General features: G+C 43.3%; 1 protein-coding gene across 2 annotated transcripts in view; it reads right to left on the bottom strand.

The window, feature by feature from the left end:
- LOC307158333 (integrin alpha-X-like) overlaps nucleotides 1-19,468 on the bottom strand; it is a 267,631-nt gene that overhangs the window by 19,563 nt on the left and 228,600 nt on the right. Inside the window, exons 23-27 of one of the 2 annotated variants that reach the window (XM_079870811.1) lie at nucleotides 14,241-14,327; nucleotides 14,098-14,158; nucleotides 7,244-7,345; nucleotides 6,705-6,773; nucleotides 6,474-6,581 (exon numbers count right to left, since the gene is read on the bottom strand). In XM_079870811.1, coding sequence (XP_079726937.1) covers nucleotides 6,474-6,581; nucleotides 6,705-6,773; nucleotides 7,244-7,345; nucleotides 14,098-14,158; nucleotides 14,241-14,327 — 427 coding nt within the window. The remainder of the gene's footprint in view (nucleotides 1-6,473; nucleotides 6,582-6,704; nucleotides 6,774-7,243; nucleotides 7,346-14,097; nucleotides 14,159-14,240; nucleotides 14,328-19,468) is intronic. The other variant, XM_079870812.1, reaches the window with a different exon arrangement.

Here is a 19,468-nt window from a genome sequence, read left to right as displayed (position 1 = left end):
ACCAAGGGCACCACAGACGTACCCGGGGTGGGGCAGCGCGGCGGAATGCAGGGACCCGACTCGGACGGCACAGCGGCCTGAAGTGGGGTCTGAGTGTGTGGTGCAGCACATACCTGCTTCCGTCGAAGGGCAGAGTGAGTGTGCGGAGGCGTCAGTGCGTCCAGGACACAGCCACTGCTGCCTGCTGGCGATGAAAGAGGGGCTCGGGAGTGACAAGGCATGGCGGCGTCGTCGACTGCCAAGCGCGCCCTCTTGGGGCCCAGAGGTTTCAGAAATTGCTCTTTTTTTGAAAATGTGCCTACCGTGGGTCAGTGGCGGAACAAAAAGAAAAGGAAACAAAAGATTCTCCGCCCGGCCCTCCACCGGGGGAAGGAGTGGCGCCTTCGCCATCTCCTGAAGAGCAACTTGATCCACCTCCGGGCCGCCCGTCTCAGGGCCGTTTGCACTGTCACTTGCCTCCTGGTTTGGCAGCGGCCTGGACGGGCGGGGTCGGCTTCCTACGGCTGGCTCCACGCTGAGGCCTGGATGGTTGCTGCTGCTGTTGGGGCTTAGCGGGAGCGGAGGACGCCGCAGAAGGCCGACCTCGGCGACGAGTAGACGGAGGGTCTGCGGCCGGCGGACGGGTGGGAGCAGCAGCAGTCCGCCGGGGCAGGATGTGTCGGATGGCCTCCGTCTGCTTCTGTGCGGCCGAGAACTGTTGGGCAAAGCTCTCGACCGCGTCGCCGAACAACACAACCTGGGAAAGAGGGGCATCCAGGAACCGATATTTATCGGTGTCCCTCATATCCGCCAGGTTGAGCCAGAGGTGGCGCTCCTGGACCACCAAGGTGGACATCGCCTGACCGACTGAACGTGCGGTTTCCTTCGTCGCCCGGAGGGCGAGGTCGGTTGCCACACGGAGCTCCCGGAGGAGCTCTGGGTCAGAACCACCCTCGTTCATGTCCATGAGCGCCTGGGCCTGATGGACCTGCAAGAGCGCCATGGCATGGAGGGCGGAAGCAGCCTGTCCACAGGCCTTGTAAGCCTTCGCCGTTAGACCGGACGAAAATTTACAGGCCTTGGACGGGAGGCGTGGATTACCCCGCAAAGAGGAAGCGGATGCCGGACACAGCTGCATCGCGACGGCCCGCTCCACTGGGGGGATATCCACATACCCCTTAGCTGCCCCGCCGTCGAGGGTGGCGAGGGGGGAGGAGCCACTAGAACGGCTTCGGGCACTATACGGTGCCTTCCACGTCCTAGAAAGCTCCTCATGCACTTCCGGAAAGAAAGGTACCGGGGCGGCGCACTGAGAACCAGCACGGCCCGCCCCGAGAAACCAATCGTCCAACCGAGAAGGTTCGGGATGTGGTGGAGGGTTCCACGCAAGCCCAACCTTCTCGGCAGCCCGGGAAAGCATAGCCGTCCATTCTGGATCCGTCTCGGACAACGCTACACGCCCCAAGGGGGCGCGGGTATAATTACGTCGAACGTGAGCGACTGAAAGGGAACTGTAAAACATCCTAAATTAAATAAACTGAAAAACACTGTTATTTTACAGGTATTTCCTGAATAATCACGATCATATACCTTCATTGTAAAAAAAAATCGTAAAAAAAAGGGTCAAATGACTGGCAGCTGTGGCTGCCAAACAAAAACCATAAAATTAAAGTAAAATATGCTAAATTAAATAAAGTGTAAAAAACTTTCAAATAAATTTGATGTCACCATGATTGAGATCAGTGTCTGCTTTAGTTGGGCTCATGACCCTTGAATTTATAACTTTTGTTTTTCTCTGGCTGCTTTAACTGTGTATTTGATACACATTTGTTATAGCAATAAATGCTGTAGAAAATATCAGATGATCTTGGTCATTCATTGGTGATGTTATAGTGATGTGACTATATGCACTGATATGACTGTTAACTCTCTGAATTAATTAGCTAAGGTTACATACTATGTAGATGGAATTTAGCTTTATACAAAGTCTATGATTAATGTCATAATTTTTCACATGACCCTTGAAATATTGTGACATCAGTATTATAACAATCTGAAATTTAAAAATATATTATACAGAACAAGTTTTGAGCTGGTTCAATTTTTTGGGAGTATAGAGACATCAAGAATCAACATATGAATCTCAACAATGGTGACAACCAAAAAAGCCTTTTTGTGACTTTATAGTAGTTCAGATTTTTTTTCATTGTCACCATTGTTGCGATTCATATGCTGATTCTTGATGTCTGAGTGAGTCTATATGATCCTGTCAAAACATTTTCTGTATAATGACTTCACAAAATCTGAATATCACAGCACTGCAGGATCTTCTATAGCAGTTTTGTCATGCAAAATTAACAAATAATATTTAACAACTTAATCAGAGTCTTAATCAGCAGGACACTATGACTATTATCACTAAAAAGTGACCATCATCATCAGATCTGAGTTTCTCTTGGATTCCTACCATAACAAATATGCATCAGAGACACACAGTTAAAGCTGCCAGAGAAAAACTCATGTTAAAAACTAAAAGGTCAAGAGCCCAACTAAAGCAAACACTGATCTCCATCATGGTGATATCAAACTTTAGTCTTTTCAATAAAACTTCAACTTCTAAACCTCTGTTAATTCTCATTAAGTATGTTAGTATGAAAGAAATAAAGTCTGGATTGTAATAAGTGAAGATGCTGAGATCCTGAGAGATCTGGTAGTGTTTAATGTTCTGTTGGGGTTTAAAGTGTTTCTGTATGGCGTGTTTGTGTCACCATTGTGTTGAAGAGTAGAGCCTGTGCTTCAGGTCAGGATGAGCAGAGTAACACTGATGATATGCTGCATGTTGCTTTATTTAACTGACAGTAACTGTGTAGTTGCTGATGCAGAGACGTATAGTCACAGCAAATCATGCATGTAATTAAGTGCATGTTTTCCAGTAAAAATAAAATAAAAATCAGAAAATAAATGTGAAACAATTTCTGTTAAAAAAAGATTAATGAAGATTTCTTTAAAAGTATTTTGTACTTATTTAAATTAGGATATTTTACATTAATTTTACGGTTTTTGTATGGCAGCCATTGCTGACAGTCATTTGACAGTTTTTTTATGGGATTTTTTACAATGAAGGTGTTTGATCATAATAATTCAGAAAATAGCTGTAAAATAACAGTGTTTTTCTGTAAAACATTTAAGGAAAATTTCTGTAAAAGTTTTTTGCACTTCATTTAAATTAGGATATTTTACTTTATTTTTACGGTTTTTGTTTGGCAGCCGTAGCTGACAGTCATTGACCGTTTTTTAAAGATTTTATTTTTTACAGTGTAGGTTAGCCGGAACCGGGAACACTTCCCATAAATCCTGATGTACTCGTTACATCATAAGAAGAATGGCATCTACGCTAAGTGTCTTTGTTTATCCCGAGGTTTTCCCGCAGCCTGCCGGATCCAGGCTGTATCCAGATCTGACGAAGGACCTTCGCCTGGACACGATGACAACGCAGTGCTGAAGTGCCAACTAGTCTCTCCCTATGGAGGATCCCTTTACCACTCTACAGAAAAAGCGTTGTCGGGAAAATTCGTTTCGCGTACCTACCCCGAAGTGACAAAATAAAATAAAATTATGTATCAAAATTTATAAGGAAAGACCAGTACTTTGTTTACGCTTGGTTTGTAGGGAATTACAAACCTGCGCACATATATTCAAACGCACATAACTATAGAACCAATTCTTAATGCGCATGCGCATCAGCGTTTATCACAGGTTCGCGTTTAAAGTCTGTGTAGAGAGAATGGTGTCATCTTAGCGGCCCCTAATTTAATAACAAATGATCGTTGCGACGGAAGCAAATATATCAAAACTAACTTTAACTAACTAACTTACTGGAAAATAACTTTATTAAAGAACCGCTATAAAGCCAAAACAATCTCTATTACCTTAAATTATATGCTTATCTCTGTAAAGCTGCTTTGAAACAATCAACATTGTTAAAAGCGCTATATAAATGAAGATGACTTGACTTGACATGTCATCATTCTGTTTTCTTTAGATTAGAAGATTATATGATATCAAGGGGAATGCCTATACTTCAAAATCCTGGGTGGTGTGACACTGTTTTTGCTTTTAGATCAACAAATAATAACCCAAAATGATTGTATTGATAATGTCATGCATAAGACTTTTTTTCCTGTCCTGGACTCGGTCTTGACTCGGACTCAAACCTTTTTGAACTCGGTCTTGTCTTAGACTCGAATCTCTTTGGACTTGGTCTTGACTTGGACTCGACTAATCCTGGTCTTGGACTTGTCTTGGACTCGACAAAGGTGGTCTTGACTACAGCCCTATTTATATGTATATTTAGTTTAACCTCTATTAACTGATAAAAAAGGAGCTGCAGAAAATAAAACTCTTTTTCACAGTTGAAGAATTGCAACATTATATTGCATAAAATGTATTTTATGAAAAACTAAAAAATATATAGTTCTGATGTGCAAAAAAAGATTGTTGAGCTTCACAAAATAGAAAGTGGCTGTAAAAAAAGCTATCCCATTTCCACCATCAGGGCAATAATTAAGAAGTTGCAATCAACTAAAGATGTTACGAATCAGCCTGGAAGAGGACATGTGTCTATATTGCCTAAATGAACGGCGAGGAGGAAAGTCTGAGTGGCCAAAGACTCTCCAAGGATTAGTATAGTTGAGTCTTGGGTTAAAAAAAAGCCTAAAAAACAAACAAAAAAACCTTACATCACCACATGTTGTTTGGGAGGGTTTCAAGAAAAATCCTCCTCGCTCATTCAAAAACAAACTACAGCATATTCAGTTGTCAGACACGACTGGTACTTCAAATGGGACCGGATTCTATGGTCAGATCCAAAAAAAAAAAGAAGAAAAAAAAAGAACAGCTTTTTGGCAGCAAAAATACTAGATGGTATTGGTGCAAACAGGGATAAAAAGTACCCCATGCCCAAGGTTAAATATATTGCTGGATCTTTAATTTGTGGGCCTATTTTTTGCTGGAGGTCCTGGCCATCTTGTTCAGATACATGGTATCATCAGACTGATCTCATGAAATGGCGTATGTATGACACGCCAATTCGTATTTCCATTTTTGGCGTGTTATCAACACGCATAATCGCTTTTCAGCGTGTTTATCAACGCCGTTGATTTACGTTACATTACTGTTTAAAAATATATATGACCTACCCCAACCGCGTCCCTAAACCTACCCATCACTCGGGTTAATACCATTTATGAGTGTTCCCCTACCATCCTAGGAAAAAAAATATTGCTCCCCAGATGTAGATATACATTTTCCTCCGTTTCGCTCGGACATTTAACGGCGTACACATACACGCGGAATCACTCTGACGTTTAACGGCGTACACATACACGCGCGTGGACATACACGCGGAAAGCTCAAAATGCGTATAAATAACACGCCACTTGACTTGAAAGTGGCGTGTATGTTTACGCAAAGTCATGATGTCATGTTGGTATCATGGATTCTAGCAAATACCAACAGATAAAAAAATCTAAATCTGACAGTCTCTGCTAGAAATCTTATAACAGGCAGTGATCGGATCTTCCATCAGGACAACAATCAAAAACAAACATCAAAATCAACACAAAAATGTTTCACTGAGCTCAAAATGAAGCTTCTGCCATGACCAACCCAGTACCCTGACCTCAACCCTATAGAAAATGAGTGGAGTGAACTGAAGAGAAAAATCACCAACATGGAGCTGAAGAGAAAAATCACCAACATGGAGCCGGGAATCTGAAGGATCTGGAAAGATTATGAATGGAGGAATAGTCTTTATTCTCTTGTCAGGTGTTCTCAAAACTCATCAGGCATTATAGGAGAAAACTCAGAGCTGTTATCTTGGCAAAAGGGTTTTGCAGTTTCTGTTTTTCTCAAACAGCGACCCCTAGACCCCTTCGTTTACCATCAAAATGATTTCAAAGCTGTTATATTAAGGTACAAATCTTGCAGTGTGCCTTTAATCCAAATGATGCATGTGTGCTGAGTGAGCGATCAGCAATCAAGAGCATGCAAAAGAGGTGTGTGCTCTCTCTCTTTTTACCATCAGTTAACGTTAGAAATATGTGCCTCGATTTACCTTCTTTTCGTTTGACATATCTAACCGAACTACAAATGATGTATGTGAAAAGGGGATATGCACTACTAGACAAGCTTGAGTGTCTGTGCTGCTGCATGCTCAATCCACTCCGCGTTTTGCTTATCAGCTCACTCTCAGCAAATGTATATATATATGTGTAAATATTTAATTTGTTTAACATTCTATTCATCCTATACATTTACTTCATAGACATCTTTCTCTGATATTTAGATTCTGCTCTCTGTTTGCTCTGTTGTCTGTTTCTTTGTCACAAGCACTGTACATGCTGCATGGTATCGGAGTACGAGTACACAAGCGTAGTGTCGGTGCATCCATAGTTGGTACTAATATATTTGATACATTATAAGATATTTTTTACCTGTGTGACTGAACTCATATTCCCAGTAAACCTAAAGCTGATTGGTTGATCACTCAACAGCTGGATGGAGCAACAGATGAGATGACACATAATGGCACTGCAATGCTGCTAGAGAAAAAGATACAACTCCATAGTAAGAAAACCCATAGTAAGAAACCAATTCTTACTACTTACTATAATAAGAAAAAAAATTACAGTAGAGTTAAAGGCCTAAAAAAAAAAAAACCTCACCTGTGTCAGATTGGAGCTTTTGCCATTTTTGGAGGAAACTTGGTTTTCACAAGTTGTACCGATTTCATTCTGGCTCACACAGAAGAAGAAGAAGAAGAAGAAGAAGAAGAAGAAGAAGAAGAAGAAGAAGTTGTTCACATCTCATGATGTTTGCGGCTGGTCATGAGAATATAGTAAAAGTAAAACCATCTAACCCTTCGTTTGAGCAATAGTTGAGCAAAAAAATAAATAAATCATTGGGTGGTTATCTTTAAAGTTAAATCTTTAAATCTTTAAAACCATTGTTTTCCCACAAAAACTGTTATAAGAGTAGGTTGTGATTTGCTGTTTTCTGGGATGCACAAGGACGTTTACATCCAAATGAGATGCATGAATTGCCATGTGCGTCCCTGAACTCCTCTGAAGGTAACCTGAGTCTTGATGGAAACACAATGCATTTGTAAGATGCAAATGAGTCTGTATTTAGGACGTGCACTTGTGACCGGAGGCATTTTTTAAATTGAGTCAAATGTATTGTATGTAAATAGCCTGTCACTCACTATTTCAGGAAGAGACACACTCCATAAGATATGTAACGTCATCTCTACTGGAAATAAAAAGGAAATATTCACAGGTACAGACAACTTTCCAATGTTCTCCACCTAGTGTTATTTTTTTTTTTTTTTTTTGAAAAGGAAGAGAGAAAAAGGTTATGGATTATGAAAAGTCCAGAACTGGTTGTAAGGAAAAATGTAAAATAATTGTGCTCAGATTTAGTTAACATGAAACAATATTTGCAACCCTTTTTTTTATTTTCACAGAGATCACAGAAATCAACTTGAATTGATTTTACAGTGAATGTGAATTTGCAGTGAATTGTGGAGGAACACCACCAGCACTCACTGAGTATGGTGACACAATACAACATACCTACAACATCCTAATACAATGTCTAAATAATGTTGTGGCTTTGGTTAACATAATTTTTTCTGCCTACATGGCCTGGTAATGTCAGATAAACAGAAACCAGCTTATTGCTTTTGGATAAAAGATTACAAAGAGAAGCATTGTTCCCTTTCAGTCGTTCACGTTCGACGTAGTCGACGTCGACTGAATGGGATCACGCTAGAGAGCCTGTCATCTTCGAGTACTATTGAACAAGCCAATGCAAATTGCGTGATTCGCATCACACACTCCGCCCCCGCGGCGCGGGTATAAATACGGAAGTGGATGCACGCACTAGTTACTTTTTGCTTCGGAGCCGATCGTTTTTGATGTCTCTGAAGAGTATTGTTGTATACAACGAGCGAGTGTGTTGGTGTTCTTCTACAGCATCCTACAGAGGATCATAGTGAGGCTTCCCCGCCCGGTAACCAATCCCTGTGGGCCCCTCACTCCTCTATCACATCGCAGCCGGTGGAGCCCCCCGTTGAGCACGCTGGTCCCTCTGTAATGGACCGACCAGCCGTTTCATTCGACGACTCTCCAGAGGACAGGATGCCGATTGCAGCATCGGAGGGTGAGCTGACCTCTGGAAATGATGACTCGGCTGCATTATCTCCCTCTGGGAGTGTAACGTTGCCCGAGCCAGATCCAGAAACATCAGCTATGCTGAATCAGGCCGCCGAGGCTGTCGGGCTCGAGTGGAATCCTCCACCATGTCCCGAACAGTCTCGGTTGGATGATTGGTATCTCAGGACGGGACACGCTGGTTCTCAGCTCGCCGCCCCAGTGCCTTTCCTGAGTGCATGGAGAGCTTACCAGGTCGTAGACGGCACCTTTCTCTGCCAGAAAATGCCTGAATGAGCTTTTCCCCCCTCACTACCTTTGACGGAGGAGCGGTGAAGGGATGCGAGGTTGTCCCTCCAATAGCGCGGTCTGGCGCGACACATGTGCACCTGTGTCCGGCGTCCGCTGATTTTTGGATGAGACCCCTCGTCTTCCCCCTAAAGCCTGTGAGTTCTCGCCCGTTCTGACGAGCAGAGCATACAAGGCCTGTGGGCAAGCCGCCTCCTCTTGCGTGCCATGGCGCTGCTACAGGTCTATCAGGCCAGGGAACTCATGGACATGCACGAGTGTAGCCCAGACCTTGCGCTCATAGGTGAGCTCCGCGCTGCATCCAACCTCGCCCTCTGGGGCACGAGTGTCGTGGCATGCATGATCGGTCTGGCGATGTCCTCGTTAGTGGTCCAGGAGCGCCATCGTTGGCTCAACCTGGTTGTTATGGCGGATGCGGACAAGGTTCGGTTCCTGGTCTCCCCAATTTCCCAGGTTGGGCTGGTCGGCGATGCGGCAGAGAACTGTGCCCAGCAACTGTGCCAAGCGCAGACGGAGGCCATCCGGCACATCCTGCCTCGGCGGCCCACTGCTGCCTATACCCCGCTGCCGGCGGCAGTTCCTCCGAGGGTGTTCCCCTGCCACCGTTCCCACTGAGCCTCCGCAGCAGCCTCCAGTCAGGCCTCAGCATAGAGCCGGCAGCAGTAGGGACGCCCAGTTGCCAGGTGGCAAGCGACAGCGAAAGCATAACTGAGCGGGCCACTCAGGAATGGAGGAGGGTGCTATTGGAGTTGGTCACTGATCCACTCCCTCCCCCTGGATGAGGGCCGGGTTTGTGTGTGTGTCTGTTCCACCACTGGCTCCCAAAAAAGGCAGAGCAAGCAGTACCCACTCTTCAAAGAAAGAGCAAATTCCTCTGTTCCTGGGTCCCAAGAGGGCAAGTCTGGCAGTGTGCGACCCTGTAAAGCCTTGCACCACTCAGCCCCCTCTTGTTCACCAGCACGGCAGGTGGGTGCGGTTCGAGGACCCAGTCATCCGGCTTCTCACGCATCCCTGGCCGTCTTGTGGAGACAGGTAAGTGTTGAACTGCACACTAAGACCCCGCCTTCGGGCCTCTCGAGCCGGGTCCCTGTCCTCCACATCGCTGCCCCACCTCGGGTACGTCTGTGGTTCCCTGGCTCCTGGCCCGGTTTTATGGAAGCCTAAAATGCTTCCAACCGGTCCAGCCTGGCCTCAAACGGTACCTTCAGACTCGGCTTGCGATTCATTTCGCTTGGCTTCCGCCCAGGCTCAGTGATATTCATCATACCTAGGTGTTGAGCAGAGATGCTCCTAAAAATTTGTGAGATTCATCACACCTAGGTGTTGAGCAGTGCTCCTGTCCTGTGTGTGTATGTCACAGTCCTACTGGCGAAGTACGCGAGCTAGCCGTTCCCTTCAGCTGATATGAAGTCTGGCTTCCGTGAACCCGTACGTCATTGTACCCTAAATGTGTGGTGGGTTACGACCATCTTGGATCTGTGTCAACTGAAACGGGCCCTTTTTCTAAAACCTCCGTTCACTTGCTAAACACAGAGATGCATTTTCAAAAATGCCCCATCCCCAAGCTTGGTCTGCAGCGTTCGACCTGAAAGACAAGTACTTCAGATCTCTATCCTTCCGCTCCACAGGCCTCCTGTGTTCTTGCGTTCGAAGGTACGAAGTATCAGTACATGGTTCTACCCTTTGAGTGCTCCATAGCCAGTTGGGTTTTCAGGTCAACTGGGAAAGAGTAAACTCGCCCAAGGGTTGAGGATCTCTTTTCTAGTATAGAGATGGTCTCGGTCCAGTGCATCTCTCAGATAGAGGTGTGTCAGCTCAGTGCTATTCAAGTAGTGAGCAAGGGTCCCACTGAAACTTTTTCAGAGGCTCCTGGAGCATATGGCATCTATGTGGCATAAGCCACACGGCTTCCTCCATATGAAGACCGCTTCAGCACTGGCTTCATGCCGAGTCCCGAGGTGGCCGTGGCAGAGCGACACGCTCCAAGTGATAAACACCCTGGCCTGTCGCCATACCCTCAGCCTGTAAACAGACCTTTCGCTTCTCCGGGCCAACAACTCCTAGAATGAGTGTCCACTAATACCAGCTGAGGGGCCACGTATAAAGGGCATGCAGTAACAAAGGTCTGGGTGCCCTCCGACTGCATTGGCATCTATTGCCTCGAGTTGCTTACAGTCGAGTTGCCACTGCTCAGCGAGCATGTACTGGTCTGAAAAGACAACATTGCGACCGTCGAGCTACGCTCCCCTCGCATGTTGCAACTCGCCCACCACCTCCTCCTTGGGGTCAGAAGCTTCTATGGTCGCTTCATTCCACGTATTACTGCTGGCCTGCTCAATCGTGCCGCTGACAAGCCTCGTGACAGCCTCTGGCCCAGAGAGAGTGGAGACTCTGTCCCCAGCTGGCCAGCTGTTTGGGACCACTTCGGGGCCACACAGTTACATCTGTTGCTCCTCCGGACTCCTCCCTCCAACCAGTGTTTCTTCTCCGTCTGAGTGTATATCCCTCGACACAGAAAAAACTCTGGCCACAGCTGGCCCTGGGGCCCCCGCAGAAATCGTTCCCCAGTGAGCCTTCTTACACTACAGTGCTAAAATCAGGAAGACATGGAGCAGGTCTTGCTAGTTGCCCCTTATTGGCCCTACCGACCTCTCCTCTCGACGGCCTTCCTGACTCCTTCCTCTGAGTACATTCTGTTATGTCTGAGGATGTATACGGTATGTCATATAGGTGTGAATGTGTATTTGGGTTTTGTTCTTTGCTCTCCTTGCTCTGTCTCTCTGTCTTTCTATTACGACAGGTACTCGAACCAACTGTACTCAATCTATGGATGCCTGACGTGATTGGAGGGTGAAGGGGAGGAGCAAGGATATAACCAGGAGTGGATCTGTTGAGAGCAGAGAGAGACTTTTGATGCCAGGATTAATTCCTCCTCCTGTTGGCCCAGATCGCATTGTTGATTTATTTGCTTATACATTTGTTGATTTGTTCCTGAGTAAGTGAGCTCAAGACGTGTTGTAAGTGTTCTTAAGTTTAAAAGAGAACTGAACCTGTATTATGTTTGATTTCCCTCTTATTTCATATTAAGTATGTTATCTTTAATTATCCTGATTTGGGGAAGGTAGGGGGAGGGTGCCATCTTTGTTTGTATTCTTCATTTTCTCCTGTTTATGGATAGACAGGGAGAGAGGGAAGATTGATGTTATTTATTTTCTTCGGATTATCTTGTTCTAGGTAATTTACTAAGATTTCTGGGTTAGTTAAAGTTTTGTTTGTTATTTTGGCTTAGCTCTCCCCCGAAGATATATTTTTTTTCTTTTTATTATTATTACTAAACTTTGTTTTTGTTATCCTTCTTGTGATTTGTTATTCTTTATATTTTTCAAATACAAAGATATTATTTGAATCTGTGGTTGTGGGATTTCTGGGACAGGAGGTTGGATTATCCTGGTACTCTCTCCAAGGGTTAATTTTCTTTATTTAATTTAAGTTAATTTTTTTTTATTACTTTGGGATGGGGCATGATGGCACCCGCGTCTAGACCTTGGAAAATTCCAGGTCTGGTTCTATAAAGAAAGGGACGTGGAGGTTCTCGTTATTACCGCAAGAATTTTTATGCCTTAGAGACCATCACTTCTGTGAGAGCACCCTCTCAAAAAGAGGCTCACTCACCCTTAGAAATGGAGCCTATTCATTGAATTGAATCTTCTCTCCATGAGGAGATCCCGTAGGTGTTTGATCACTTCAGTGCTTCCTTCCTGCTACCTGTTGGAGTGAGGGCTGTCTCCTCCACCTCAAAATGTTGTGGCCTCTGTATTGACGCACATCATGATGCAGTAGATACAAATCCGTGGGAAGTACGACTTGATCACCAGGATCCTGAGGGGAGCAAGGAGAAAACAAATAACCTCCTTGCGTCCCCTCTTTACCTTCTTGGGACTTATCTCTGATGCTACAGCTCTGCAGAGACCTCCCTTGAGCCCTAAAGGCAGTGAGTTAAAAATTCTTCTTTAAAGTTTTTAAAGAAACAGTTCTCCTGCTTGGTTGGTTTCTATCTAGAGGGTAGGGACTTGCCCACATTTTCGATCAACGAATCGTGCCTGGAGTTCGGGCTGACTAACCAGAGACATACCACATACCAGCCTGGATATGTGCCCAAGGTTCCTACCTCTCCTATGGGACCAGGTGGTGAGCCTGCAAGCCCTGCCCCGGAGGAGGCAGACCCAGCCCTGGCTTTTCTCTGTCCGTCTGCTCCAGTGCGGTTATACATGATCAGAATGCAAAGCCTAGACCTTAGACCAGCTCTGTCTGTTACGGAAACCAGCAGAAGGGAAGGCTGTTTCCAAGCAGAGGTTGGCCCACTACATGTGGTTGCCTTCATCTTGGTGAGAAAGATTCCCAAGATGCACATGCCCACCTGAACGGTGAGCTAAATCTAAGCGAGGGTATTGCTCCCTCCTAGGCGTTGACACAGAGTACCTCGCTGAACAGATGTTAAATAGAGTTAAGGGCAGGGCGACACCTATACACATTCACTAGAGAACTAGCCTATGTGTTGAACCATTGCTTCCCGTGGGCTCCCTTCACATGAAGCCAGTTTCACTGTAAGCACAGTTCGAAGTGTTGGCTTGCTGCGCCATTCCCCTCCTATGGATACGTGCGCAATTCTTGCTCCAGTGAGTTCCCCTTATTAGCCGAACCCTGTCGAGTTCCTCCATACCCTTCGGCAACAGACGTGGCGGAACGTCCGAAGCCAGGCTTATCACTCGTATGCACTGGTGGAACCTGTGTTAGGCTGGGTCCATATGTTGTGATCCCTACGGCGATCCCATGTGTGTATTCTTCCACGGTACGGCTCCCTGCGGTGAGCCTGTGTCTTCCCTCGGCAGAGTCCGCTATGCCGTCACTGTTCGGTTGATCCTCCCCCCTGTTATAGGCTGGAGTCATCCCAGTGACATTTCATATGTTGTACTACCGGTCATCTGTTCAGTCCATATGTGTATTCCCCACGTCACCTCCATTCGGGCAGGACGTGGTTTCCTCCGCCTCAAAATTGCGGGGGGTCAGGAGGCTTTTGTCCAGGCACTGGAAGGTGGCAGCTCTAGTGGATGCTCGACCTTTCAGTCGATGTCGACTACGTTGAACGTGAACGACTGAAAGGGAACGTCTTGATTGCGTATGCAACCCTCGTTCCCTGAAGGAGGGAACGGAGACGTAGTCCCTTAGCCACTATGGCTGGACCACCGCTGACTCCGAGTTACTCTCAACTCCTCAGCAAAAAGCAACTAGTGCGTGCATCCACTCCCATATTTATACCCGCACCGCGGGGGCGGAGTGTGTGAGCGAATCACGCACGCCAATTTGCATTGGCTCATTTAATAGTACTCGAAGATGACAGGCTCCCTAGCGTGATCCCATTCAGTCGACGTCGACTACGTCTCCATTCCCTCCTTCAGGGAAAGAGGGTTGTATACGCAACCGAGACGTTTCTTTGGTATAATGCCCACAAATTAATACTGCACAATGATACTAAACAGGGCCAATGTTAATTTCATGTCCACTTTAAAAAAAGCACATGATGTGTAATTAGTTTTACCGTATATACATGCTCAAGTTGTGCTCTGTCAGGATATCTGACAAACCGAGTTGACTCTCCACTGAAACAACAAATAAGTGGCATATTAGTAATACAATCACTTACTGTCAAATATAAAGTGAGAAAAGAAAGTTCACACTTACTCATTTAAGATAACATTAACAGGAAGTTTAACTACCACGGATGTAGTAGCGTGATTATCTTGGGTTGTGTCATTGTTCTCATTCTTACTGTTATGGGAAGGAAAATTTGAGGTTAGTTCTAAAAAAGCACCCTAATTATGCAGCATCTTTTTGATTTGGGTAACTAAAGGTGAAGTGTGCAATCTTTCACTGTTAAAATACATTCTAAACTCTGCAGTGCTATACAAAAACAGCAACAGTCCCACACAAATGATTGCATTAGTTGAGCCAGTGTTGCTGTGTTTGTCAGACGGGGATGGGGAAAGCATTTTAAAAACAAATGTTCTTTTCAATTAAACACTGTAAAAATGAATACGCTATATCTAATCAATAAAATTGTGGCAACAGATTACAAGCAATATTATTAATTAAATTTAACAAATTAGAATTGAGTAATAATTAATCAAATTAATTCCTTAAAAGTTAACCATTTAAAATGAGTAAAATTTACAAAAAATGTTTTTAAACAAAAATATCTGAATAACAGACAGACGTCAAAGATGAATTAAGAACTCTTTATTTTTTTTATTGCCAACATTGAAGACACCTGATGTTAACAAGCAGAATCACTGAAGGAGAAAACTGTAATTTTAAGTCACCGTTATGCCGATCAGTGTTCGTTTTAGTTGGGCTCTTGACCCTTAAATCATTCACTTCAGATTTTGTTTGGCTGCTGTACCTGAGTTATAACAGCCAGATGAACAAATAGAAAAGGTGATCTGATGGTGTTGGTTGTGTTTTAACATAATCATTAGACCTGAGTCACTGAACTCAAGAGCCCAATTTCTGAGTTAGGTTTACTTTATTTGTTTTTTTTTTGTTTTATTTAGTTTTTAGACACACAGACATCAAGAACCAGCCTGTAAATCTCAACAATAGTGACAATTATAAAGCATGTTGCAGTGCATTCTGGGTGCCACCAATCAAAACTCATTCATGGCTCCCATCATGCATTTCTGCATGAATAAATAATGAGCTTATGATCAGAGGTGATCTGTTTGTTACCATTGTTGAGATTCATACGCTAATTCTTGATGTCTGTGTGTGCCTACAAAAAAAAAAAAAAAAAAAAATAGAAATTTTTTTTTTTAATTGATTTTATTATTTGGATTTCATTGAAAATGCTAAAAATATTATGCTGTACAAGGACAGTGCTGCTATAATTAATAAAGTAAACCTATCTCAGACATTGGGCTCTATATTAGTTCAGTGATTCAGGTCAAATGATTGTGAAATAATGATTATGTTAAAACACAACCAACACCATCAGATCACCTTTTGTATTTGTTCATCTGGCTGTTATAACTCAAGTACAGCAGCCAAACAAAATCTAAAGTTAATGATTTAAGGGTCAAGAGCCCAACTAAAACAAACAAAGATCACCATAATGGTGACTTAAAATTACGGTTTTCTCCTTCAGTGATTCTGCTTGTTAACATCAGGTGTCTTCAATGTTGGCAATAAAAAATAGAGAGTTCTTAATTAATCTTTGACGTCTGTCTGTTATTCAGATATTTTTGTTTACATTTTTTTTTGTACATTTTACTCATTTTAAATGGTTAACTTTTAAGGAATTAATTTGATTAATTATTACTCAATTCTAATTTGTTAAATTTAAAAAATAATATTGCTTGTAATCTGTTACCACAATTTTATTGATTAGATATAGCGTATTCATTTTTACAGTGAATCTGGTGCCGCTTGTGGTGCAAATCAAGTCACCTTTATTTATATAGCGCTTTATAGAGTAGAGTTGTCATTATACTGGAATTTCTAATTTCGATATGACTCCCTAAAGAATATTCAATATTCTGCCATATGGATATTTTTTATATTATCTCATATTTTTTTGTCCATCCATTGAAAGCCTAGGTAATCAATATTTTCAAAAAGTACATGAATTAAGTGAATCCAGGTCTTCTGAAGAGACATGATTGTTTATAATTTAGACTTTTATTCACATATAAACATTGATCAATTACCATTACAATTATTTCACCTAAATGTTTGCTTACTGAATGTATTTGTTTTTATAATGGGGTAATTCTGTTTCAATAGCTTATACACAACACAAGGAAGTTTGATTTCAAACTTTGAATAAAAATAAATAAATAAAAGGTGAGTAGTCAGTAATTAAATAAGAACAATTCAATTACAAACAAGCAGGTTCATTAGGGTGCTGTCACTTCAAAAGTGAATACATGGATACAGGGCCATATGCAGGGTTTTAGAAATACTGAGGTCCCAAAATGAATGATTTATTGTTGATAATACACAATCACTTATTCCAAACATGAATAGCCTTAAATATTTTAATTAAAAGCTTTTAGGAAGTTTGGGACTGATAAGTATTAATAAGGATGTTACATTTCAATCAAACGCCAGGGCAGTCCTTCTGTGTACAGAGGCATCTCACCGCCTGAGAACTTTTTCATGATCCAGTGTTTTTATGTACATGCATCATTGCAAGTCCTGATAGCCTGTCATTTCCCATGCTCAACGTCTATGCGATCCAGTGTTTCTTTTGCTGTTGATGTCAGCTCTGTTTTAAATTGGTTCTTTACCTTCCATCTGTGAATCTCCTGGTCAATGGAGTCTGGCTGAGGGAGGTCTTCTCTGTACCATGATACCATCATTTCTTGCTTTACTTTGGTGAGTTTGGAGAGAAGCTGACGGTATTAGGTATGCAGCAAGCAAGTTTTCCACAAACCTGTTGTTTAGTTGGCTTGTCACATGGTCAATAAAAGGGTAGAATAGATTGAGTCTGTAATGTTCTTCTATTGACTGTCCCTGTTTTGCTGCCTATTTTTTACACGCTTTTTTACTGCATCCACATCAGTGTTGCTGGCCATTTCTGTTGCCCTTTTGTAAATTTCATGGAAGTCCTCCTCATTCCTTAGTGTAGAAATGACCTGAGCCACCTCTCTGGCCTCTTTGTAGGCAGTCATAAGGTCCATATTTGTTGATTGCAACTCTTTAGACAGTGGTTGGATGTAGCCTAGATTTTTGTTTGTTGTGACAGCAGTGAGAATTGTGTCAAACGTCTCTATACTGAGAGGCGCTAGTAGGTTGCTAGCCTTGTTGGAGTTTGATGATATTACTGATTCTCGATGAGGGCAGAATGGGCTGCATTGAAGTGATCCAGAAAAGCACCTACTGTTTTCCCTCTGGAGCCCCAGCGTGTGTCGGACATGAGTGGGATGCCTCTTGTTTTTCTTTTGTCACTTGCCTGTGTGTCCTTGCTTCCTTGTGGTTGCTCTTGTAACATGTTCTTCTTAACAGCAGATGCAGAGAAAAATACTGCAACATTCTCAATGGTAGCCATGGTGTTCCTTATGAGAGGGATGTCAGAACATCCATGGACTACCACAAGGTTAAGTGCATGGCTTCGGCAATGTGTGAATAGTGCCCGTGGTTGAAGCTCTCTAATGAGCTGTTGTACACCATTCACATGTGCACTCATTGTTCTGGCTCCATCATAGCCCTGCCCTCTGAGATTTTCAATCTCTAGACCCCACTTCTCCAACTGTGACAGGATGGCTTTTGTAATAGATGCTGCATCTTGTTTGGCAAGGGGACAGAAACCCAAAAACCTTTCGCTTAATTCGGCTCCATTGTTATGGTTGATGTAGCGAATGCAGACAGACAGTTGTTCGGTCCCGCTCACATCCATCTTTTCATCAGCAAGGACTGTGAAAAACCTGGCTTTTTAAAAAGTGTGGTGTTGAATGAAGATTTCCATGTGAGAAAATTATTAAAGTTGCCATCTTCACTTTCTCCTGTCCAGTTACCACGCAGTGCTACATTCCTCTTTGACAGATTGATTATAACATCTAGAATGGAAAGGAGAGCTTTGCGATTCACACTGACCTTCTCTGCATATGCATTGCTTAGAACAGAATGAATGCTTTTCTGTTGAATTTCTCAGCAAACTCAGAAGCATTTAGGTGCCCTGGACAAGAGCTGTGGTTAGAAATGATTCCTCGCTTCTCTCCAATAGCATTTTTCTAGTCACGAAATTGTTCATGTATGAAAATCGTGTTTGTTATTTTTTTTTGTTGCAAAATGACATAAAATAGCACAGTAGGTGGAATCTTCTGAAACTAAATATCTTAGCCAAAGATATTTCTCCTCCCACTTCATATTATAGCGTAATTGCTTTTCACCAAATTTTGGGCTCTGTCACGATCACAGACTCCATGACCTCCCTCTCTGGCTGCCAGAGGGCGCCCTCGCCCGAATACTGACTTTCCGATACGAACTCCAATTCCCATGATACAGCATTCCTGGACTGATCCCGCATCCATCTGCAATCAGTGATCACACACGCACCTGCATCTCGTTACCTACCCACATAAAAAACACACTCACATTGCAACCAGTGCAAAATCTTCTCCCGTGTTTTGCCTGCCTGCCCATTGACCCACTGCCTTGTATCTGGATTCTCGCTTGCTGCCAGCCTCTGAACCAGAGTTCTCAAACCGGTTCCACGGAGGGCCTAGTGTATGCAGGTTTTTGGTCTTTCCCTTCAATTAGTGCCCAATTAAGACCTAGACTACCAGGTGAGGGGAGATCTTAACCAATTAGTGACCTACTCAATCAGTTTGGTTCAAGGTAAAAGAGAAAACCTGCATACACTAGGCCCTCCGTGGAACCGGTTTTGACCTTGCCCGTGCCTGACCTTCGCCTGTCGACCATTCTCCTAAATAAAACTTGTTGCAAAATGGACCTGACTGATTCTGATGATTCGCAACAAGACAAACGTTGTTTGCATCCCTGATTATTTCTGTCGGTCGTTTAACATTATATCGTAAAACAGCTGTCAAATATTAAGGGGCGGTTTCCCGGACAGGGTTTAAATTAAGCCAGGAGTAGGCCTTAATCTAGAATAGTTAATCGTGTCTTAAAAAATGGCTTTCTGCAACACAGATTAAGTATGGATTAGTTACACCTGGACTATGGAGTCCTGACCTAAAATAAACCAGATTAATTTAAAACCAACTGTGCTAATCTGAATTAGCATGATAGAGGTTGCCTATAAAACATGGAATGAACCAAGAAAAGCTTAAAATTGCATGGAACTCTGAAGCAAATCCAAGGAAACAATGGAATCAGAAAAAGTAATTAAAAAAAAATTACTAAACAAGAGAAAATTATTTTAAAGGGGACATATCATGCTAAATCCACTT

Source organism: Squalius cephalus (genome assembly GCF_949319135.1).
Source record: "Squalius cephalus genome assembly, chromosome: 5".
Classification (NCBI taxonomy): domain Eukaryota; kingdom Metazoa; phylum Chordata; class Actinopteri; order Cypriniformes; family Leuciscidae; genus Squalius; species Squalius cephalus.
The sequence above is the reverse complement of the archived record's forward strand: the minus strand, read 5'-3'. Positions and strand labels throughout refer to the sequence as shown.